An 8,702-nucleotide genomic window follows, 5' to 3' on the forward strand; every position below is an offset into this window, starting at 1 on the left:
TAGGTCCGAAGGGACCTCTGTAGGTCACTGGTCCAACACCCCAGCAGGTTTCCCAGGGCCATATCCAGGTGGCTTTTGCAGGTCTTCAAGGAAGAAGACTCCACAGCCTCTCTGGACAACATGTGCCTGTTCTCTGTTACACACACAGTAAAGCAATGTTTCCTGATGTGCTGATGGAACCCTTGTGTTTCACTTTGTGCCCATTGTGCCTCTTGACCTGGTACTGGGCACCATGAAAACAGCCTGACTCCATCTTCTGCACCTTTCCTTCAGGTATTTATAGACTTTGATAAATTCACCCCAGTCCTTCTCTAGGGTGAGCAGTCCCAGGTCTCTCAGCCTCTCCTTGTAGAAGAGGTGCTCCAGTCCCTTCATCATCTTTGTGGCCCTTTCTTGGAGGGAAGAGACTCTCCAAGGGCTCCATGCCTTTCTGGTACTGGGAGCCCAGAACTGGACACAGTATGCCAAGTGTGGACTCACCAGTACTGAACAGAGGGGAAGGACTACCTCTCCTGAAGCAACAAGTTGCCTAATGCAGCCCCTGATACCGTTAACCTTCTAGGACACCCAGGTCCTTTTCTGCAAGGCATCTGCTTCCCAGCTGGGTGGCCCAGCTGGTTTTGACCCTTGATCAGTGCTAGAAAAAGATGTTTTTTATTGAGGCAGCTTCATACATAGCAGGTGCAGCAAAGTGCAATAAACACAAATCAGTGCTTCTTTTGCAAATATGAAATGACTCATTAGGAGTTACCTACCTGAAATTTTAGGTATTTAGGTTAGTGTTTCAGATTGGTTTCTCCCCCCTCCCTCTTTAATTTCTTCATATTTCTTTCAGTCTTTTTATGTAGTCCCTATGGTTTCTGTACAGGCATATGCCTATATCCAATGATTTAGGTTACAAATTACAAGATTTTTTGTAACTGTCACAACAGAGGAGTGAAGTTTTATCACCCATAATCACCCTGGATAAATAGGAAATATAAGATATTAAGTTCAATGTAAGTCAAAATTTTAGCAGGTAGGTTATGGAAAGAGATAGCCAATGTGGTTGCTTACAGTGATCTAGATCACCACTCTCAAGTATCTGAGAAGTGATTTCTAGTTTCATACTACTCTGTGTATAAAATGAAATTTTAATCTAGATGCTGGGAAAGAAGAAAGATTTTACAAGTTATCTTTTCCTTTTTATCTCATTCTACAGAACATACTGTAGTTATTTATAAATGTGTAACCACCAGCTGCCTTTTCTCACAGTTTTTTTCCTCTCTCAAAACCACACTGATAAGCAGCAAACAAGGAACAACCACAGGACTACATACATTTGTAAATAGTTATTTTCAAAAAGCAGTACTACTAGGATACATAAAAATAATGAAAAGCCAATTAATAGGATTTCTTATGAACTTTTGGATTTCATCTTCAATTGCTTTGTATTTTCATAGTGCAGAAAGAGAAGAGAAATGTATAATTGAAGATGTTCCCAGTGACACGTTGGTAACTGGTAGGTACCTGTCATTGCTATATAAAGATGCAATCTTATATATATCTTACATACCTCTTATGCAATCGTAAAGATAGCTTGTAATTTAACAGGAAAATCTGTGACTGATGAATATGGTAAGACCATGTTGATAAAAAAGAGGGCACACCACAAATAAGTCCCTGCAGCAGTGACTAGCCATCTTGTATTCACATATTCTGTGACTGCATTACACAAAAAAAAAAAAAAAAAAAAAAAAAGGAGTTTCCAGAGTGCTTAACTCTCTGAACAAAGAAAAATATTGTCTTCTAATTCTACAGCAGTGGGATTGCTGTTTCAACATGTGCTTCTATATATTATGACTCTTTCATACTACAATATTTTGATTAACAGTGATCTGGAAAGAAGCAATTCAAGATGTACTGAAGTTCCATCCCACCGGGGATATCATAAATATATATACTATATAATCATCTTTTTTACTAGTAATGTGATAAATATGAAAGAATCCAAAAAATGTAATTTGAATTCTTACCCTTACTTAATTTGAACACTTACTCTTAATTTGAACACTTACTCTTTTGGTGGTCTCAGCATGCCCTCTGGATGCTTATCTTGCAAGAACATTAGGAGTAATCAAAAAGTATTACTTGTTAATCAATCATTTTTGTAGTATTCTAGTGTAGTAAAAATTCATTGCATTTCACACTGTTATAAAATGCCTTCTGAGTAATTTAAATTATACATAATGAAATACACATATTGTTTTATTTTAAAACATTTATATTTTTGTGGAAAAAAACAATTAAGGACCTTTAATATTAAACTATGTTTTATTTATCAGATTTTTATCTATGTTTTTATTCAGGGAATTACAAAGTACAGAGATGGGATATACATAAACAAGGTTTTCTTGAATCTGCTCCTGGTTTGGGGATGTTTGTGACTGTTAGAACTCCTTCTGCTGAGGTAAATATTCTTTATGAATGCTTCTATACAATTTATGTATTGACTTTCAACACTGGCAGTCTAAACTCTCTAAATATATTGATGCTTTTTGGGGGAAAATAAATCTGCAATCAATCTGCTAATCTGCTAATTCAGTATTTTCTTGTTGAAATGTATAAGCACCTTGTGGTTGATATCAAAATAAATAGAAATGGCATGCTTGAAAATAAATAGAAATGGAATGTTTGATAATTATTTGTGTGAACAATGTTTGCATTATTACTGGAATTGGGAAACTATGCCATTAAGACTAGTAAGCCACAACTGAGAAAACATATTATATTTAAAAATAATGACAATTCGCTAATAAAGCAAAATGGTTCAGAAAGTATTTGAGCAGCAGAAAGAAAGGCTAATGATAAAACAAAATGCAAAAGACTAGATACTGTGAGGCTGCATGCAGCCATCAGGCAGGCATAGCAACTGCAGCATGAGGTCCTGAGCTTTTTCAACAATGACCAACTTATTCTGTGCCTAGACAAGGTCTTAGCTTTCAAACTTTTAATGCTTTAGAGACCATTGGATTTTGTATGTTGCAGGAATTCATAGCATTTCAATGTTTACTGTGAGATAAAATTGTTTATCATTCTCTAAATCTCTTCTGAAATTCAGAAAAATTTAATGTTTTCAGGAGGTTAATTTATTACTGTTTACATACAATTCACAGTACTGCATTTGATTATTTTATCAATATCTTTAATGTACATATCCAACATATAACACATCTAAATTGCAGGTAATATTGTCAAAACTGTATGGGCCAGAAGCAACATTTTCTTTTACATCCTATCTATCTGGGGAGCATATTATCTGTTTACAGTCTAACTCCACGAGACTTGTGGCATTTGCAGGAAGTAAACTGGTAGGTGTATTTCTTAAATATTCTTGGTTGTAATAGTATTAATTGTATAAAAACTATAGAGTTTACAAAATATATTAGAAATTTAACTTCTAGCAGAAAATGCAACATTTCCTAGTGATTAAACATGATAAATCTAAAATTATGAAGATGAAGAGATAAAAAGACTGTTCTGCTATGTAAGAAGTTAAGATTTAAGAGGCAAGACTTAACTACAGATTGATTTAATGTTTGCATGGTGCTTTGAGTGTGAAATGGTTCTGATCAGTAAGAACATCTGTTTGGTTCAGAAAGATAGATATGTGAGACTGACTACCACAAATGCTGTCACGAAACAGTGACATCGTAATAGTATTGCATGGCTTACCTTATTGCATGACCTTAGATCTAGGTCTTTCAGAAAATTTAGCATAGAAATGTTTGCAAGATATTCATATTAAGAACATATTAGCATTCTCAATATTGTCTACAACCAATAAAGATTTTCTTCATGCAGATTTTGAAAAGAGGGGCATCAGTTATCTGATCAGAGTTCTCTAGTAGTTAAATCTGATCTGATCAGAGTTATCATCATTATCGTGACTCTAATCTATTTTGGCAAGGCATTTCATAAACACTGTCGAAAAATTTATCTATATACCTATTCTCAAAAGGTAGTTTGACAGCTCTTTAGAGTTTTTTTTTTTTTTTTTTTTTTTTTTTTTTTTTTTTACAGTTGCTTGCAAAAAACTGTTAGATAATGTAAACATTTTGTAAATGTGTAAATGTGTTAAGCTAGACAGGACAAATTTTATCCTAGATGTTTGCTTTAGAAACATGTAGATGACACAGAACCAAGAGATGTTAACATTACTGAAGAAGAAGAGTTACACTGGAATAATTAGGTGTTATTATTAACTTTTTAATGGAAATAAGTGGAAATTTAATCATGTACTTTGCAAAAGCACTTAGCATCCAGTAATAATAATAATAATAATAATAATAATAATAATAATAATAAAAGTGTGGAGGTCATCAACTAGACAGGATAAGGGAGGTAAAGTATTGGTTTGTCAGAGTTAACTACGGACCATCAGTGTGATTCTGGAGATACAGGAGGAGATTTTGATCTGATATCAAAATATCAGATCAGTATAGATGGAGATGAACTAATATCATTTTATATGATACATGCACTGTATACAGTTCTGGCCATCCTCTTTAAAAAGTGAACAGGTGCAGGGAAGGAGAAGATTAATAGTATGGACATTAAAAAGAGTTTGTTTTAAGAATACAAAAATAAAAAAGGAAAATATTATTCTTTATACTGCAGGATTTAAGATTAGAAAAGGAAAAACATTCTTTAGCTAACTGAAGTAGTCTTGATGTAGCCTTCTATAAGAACCAGGTGGTTATCTGAACTGTTTCAAACCAAACTTTACTAAATTCACAGGCTCCTATAATGTTGTGAGAGGGATTTCTGGATGTTCAGTTAGCTAACTCTAAGAAACCTGAAAGGAGATGTGGTTGCCATTTGTGGTTGACATCTGAATAGACCAAACTTCTATTGTGTAGTATCAAGATCTAGGACTTCTGTAGATTATCTGCTAGACTACAATTTTTTTCTCTTAGGTACAAATTGGCTTCTGGGGCAACTTTCTCCTTTTCGTTTTTGCAAAATTTTCAATTCATGCCTAAGTTTCATGATACTGCAGGTTGTATTCACCTCTTTTATTTCTATGGGACTGTTACCTGGAGGGTTTGGGACACTTCTGCTATAGCTCTAACAGTTGCTTATAGGATATTGGGAACTATTTCATACTTGATATACCGTGTGTGGAGAAACAAAGAAGATACTTTATGGACTGTTCTGCTTTAACACCAATGATAAACTGCAAATAATGATTTGGCTGGTCTCCTTTGTTTTCTATCCCTAACTGTAAGTGGAATACCTAGAAGTTAAAACGTTCCTTCAGCTTCCTGCATTCTTCATTGAAGAATGTTATTTCTGCAATATTAGGATGGAATGTGAAATATAACAAGCAGTCCTAATAGTGCTCTTTTTTTTATAACCAATTTGGGCAGAGAACAGAAAACATTTTCACAGTAGTTAAAAAAAACACTAGTATAAAACAATGCCTTAAAGTTAGTGAAGTTTTTAAATTTGTATAATTAATTTTAAAATGAAATTAAGAAACACTTCAAATATTCTATCTGGTTCTAACTTTAGGAAGGATTTACAAAAGCATTTAAAGCTCTTTTTCTGTAATGAGCTTAGGAATTTTGGAAACAAAAGACACAGTAATAAGAATATTTTTTCTGTTCTCAGCGTATACATTTGGACATTAGAGTTGGAGAACATTTTCTGGATGAAACGGTTATTCAAGCCAAAGACAAAGTGAATGAAGTTAACTTTAGACTAGAACATCTAATGGAGCAAATTCAACATGTATCCAAAGAACAAAACTATGAAAGAGTATGTATGTTCCCTAATAGAAAAAAAAATGTACTGAGGCTTATTGATTTATAAAGTAATCTGAGGTTTATTATTTAATTGCAGTATTATTTTTAACTAACTTATAAAAAGCTATTAGTATTTAACCAAAACAGCCCACATTACCTTACAAAATATTTTTAAGCTGTAAAAGGAAACAACATAAAAACTAATTACCATGAACTCATGGTTATAGCAACAGGTGTTATTTTAAAGCTGGAATTTCCAAATATAGTTTTCTTGGCCAGAGCCAATAACAGCAGTGGAGCAGGTGGCAGGTACCATAGCTGGTGATGTTGCCAGTTGTTGTTTCCATGCTGGTCTGTGTGCACAAATTTTATTGGAGTGCATAAGGAAATGATTGAGTGTGTATTTATATACCTTCATGCACTTAGAAATAAAGTCCTCCTTCAAACAAGAGTAAACCCATTGTCTTCACTTTTCTACACATACACAGGCACTCAGACTGTGTTTGAAATCTATCTGCTAGTTCCCTAGAAAATGACATTTGGCTGCCAAAAGGTTCTTGACTGCAATGTGCAAGTGACTGTAAGCCTAAAAAGTCTTAAGCATGTACTAGTGGGATATATTTAATATATATATATATATATATATATATATATATATATATATATATAATATAGGCAACAAGAGAAACTTGCTTGAATTTCTGCTTCCAGACAGCAATTTGTCTGCTTTTCTGTTTTGGTTTGTAAATTCCTCCTTATGGAAGAACAAACTTCCATTTTTATCAATATGAGAAAAGTGCTTGCTTACTACCATGCAGAAGAGGGATGCATGTCTAGTTAACATGATAGCAGCATGAAACATGCTGATGCTGGTAAGTACTAAGTATGCTTTTTCTTTATCTTTATCTTTTTTTTTTTTTTTTTTTTTTTTTTTTTTCTTCAGGAACGTGAAGAAAAATTTCGGAATATAAGTGAACAGACCAACAGCAATATTTTGTGGTGGGCTGTGGCACAAACATTTATCCTTATCTCCATTGGAATCTGGCAAATCAAATCTCTCAAAGATTTCTTTATAGCTAAGAAGCTTGTTTAAGTCTTATGAAGTAAATGCACAGATTGGAAATTTCCTCATTATCTAATATAGAAAATTCAAAGAAACCCTGTACCTATGAGCATATATGTTGTATAAAACTCTCAAGCTTCTCTCATTTTCTACTCTATTTCTCACTCTAACTCTGGTTTCAGTCTCTGGCCTCTCCTTAAATTTTAATCTTTGAATTCCATCTTTTATTAGTTTCTTTTCCTCTGTAGATGTAAAGCTAAATCTAGAAGACTCAATGACTAAGGCAGCATTTAACTTTAACTCAGGATTGTTAAATTTAAAATAGAAATCTTTAAAATAAAATCCTAATGTTTTAAAGTTCTCTACTTGCTGTGTAATCTTTTTCTGTACTAGCTTGAACAGGTCAGTGTTTCAGCCTGAGTGGGATTCAGATAGCAGGCAGAGAAAAAACTATATCCCCTGTGGCACTTAATTTGGTGAGAGTTGCATATTGCACTGTATGCACACTAAGTTTTCTTCTAATATAATTGTGACTATTTTCTTTTAAAATATTCAAAGTTTTACATGACAGTGGAGCCTATCTTTACTGTTATGATCAGAAGATGCAGCAATTACCATGGAAGAGACAGAGACCCAGACAAACAATTTGGAATTGTAGTTACTCTTTGTTCCCAGATAAGCCCTAAACATTAAGCTATAGAGTTGGGATCTGACCTTTTGCAGTTGTTTATGTAAATTATAATCTTTATGAAGAATGCCAACACAGACCAAATTAGAGCTTTTATGGTAAACACTGAATTTGTTCCTGTATATTATATTTAAGTTGTACATATACTAAATTCTGCAGTCTCATTCTATGTTGGAGAATTATATTTATTTTAATTATTCAGTAACTGTAACATGACTGTCTCAGGAACTTAACAGTTTTTGTCTTAATTATGTATTTCCATGTCACATTGCAGCTTGGTTGAATATATTTTTATGTCTTAATTTAGCTAGTTTATGTACAACTAGCTAAGTAGCTACAGCATCATGCAGTTACAAGTCAAAAAAAAGTGTTTAAAAATTCAGATAATTAGCCTGACAAAGCAGCAGCAGTGCAAGAATGAGGCGGAGGTTATTATAAAATGATCCATCTAACAACTTGGTTAACACATAAACAGAAATTCTTGAAAAAGGTCTTCCAGAGAGCACTGTGATTGCCCTGTATTGCATTTTGTCTTCCTATTTGTCTTTCCAGACCCTTCGCTGGTCTAAAAGATAGTGCAAACTAAAATATGTCTGGAGCAATTATTGTTTTAAAGGAAATGCCTTTTTTTTTTTTTCTTTTTTTTTTCTTCTCACCTTTTGTTTTCATTAGCAAGGAAATGACATTGTCCTTTAACTACGTTTATTTTTACAGTACGGAAATGTGAATACAGTTATGAGTATGTGAGAATCCATATAGTTGACAAAAGTAGAGACAAAAAGCAATACTCTATGGACCAAATCAATCAAAACAAAATCTTATAAAGCTATTTACTCGGGTGTGTCTTATATTTAAAATTCTCAGACTTGAGAATTGTCAGTCAGTTGAAATGACCAGTAAATAAGTGTTATTAAATTCATTTTTATAGAACACTCTCTTAAAACATATATTGTAATAAAATCTTTAGTGGTGGGAAAGAAGGAAAGACAAGTTAAACCATATGGTATGCTAAGTCTGAGAAGAAAGTTTAATATATTGCTATGACGTTTTGGTCCAACCTAGTTGATACCTAGTATAAGGTTCCTAACTATATCTCAATTATAAACTTAAATCATCTCACTTAAGATGCACTTATGTTTTTAAACCATGGGCAAGCACCATG

The 8,702-nt window shown here is 33.3% G+C and overlaps 1 protein-coding gene across 1 annotated transcript; it reads left to right on the plus strand.

The window, feature by feature from the left end:
- Positions 1-1,371: 1,371 nt before the first annotated feature.
- LOC311208646 (transmembrane emp24 domain-containing protein 11-like) lies at positions 1,372-6,882 on the plus strand (the record flags this gene model as incomplete). The annotated part of the gene is made up of 5 exons (XM_084285494.1): positions 1,372-1,501; positions 2,349-2,449; positions 3,225-3,350; positions 5,656-5,802; positions 6,733-6,882. The coding sequence occupies 5 exons, from the start codon at positions 1,372-1,374 to the stop codon at positions 6,880-6,882; spliced, it is 654 nt and encodes a 217-aa protein (XP_084141620.1).
- Positions 6,883-8,702: the final 1,820 nt, after the last annotated feature.

This window comes from Netta rufina, assembly GCF_964035555.1.
Source record: "Netta rufina genome assembly, chromosome: 4".
NCBI lineage: Eukaryota > Metazoa > Chordata > Aves > Anseriformes > Anatidae > Netta > Netta rufina.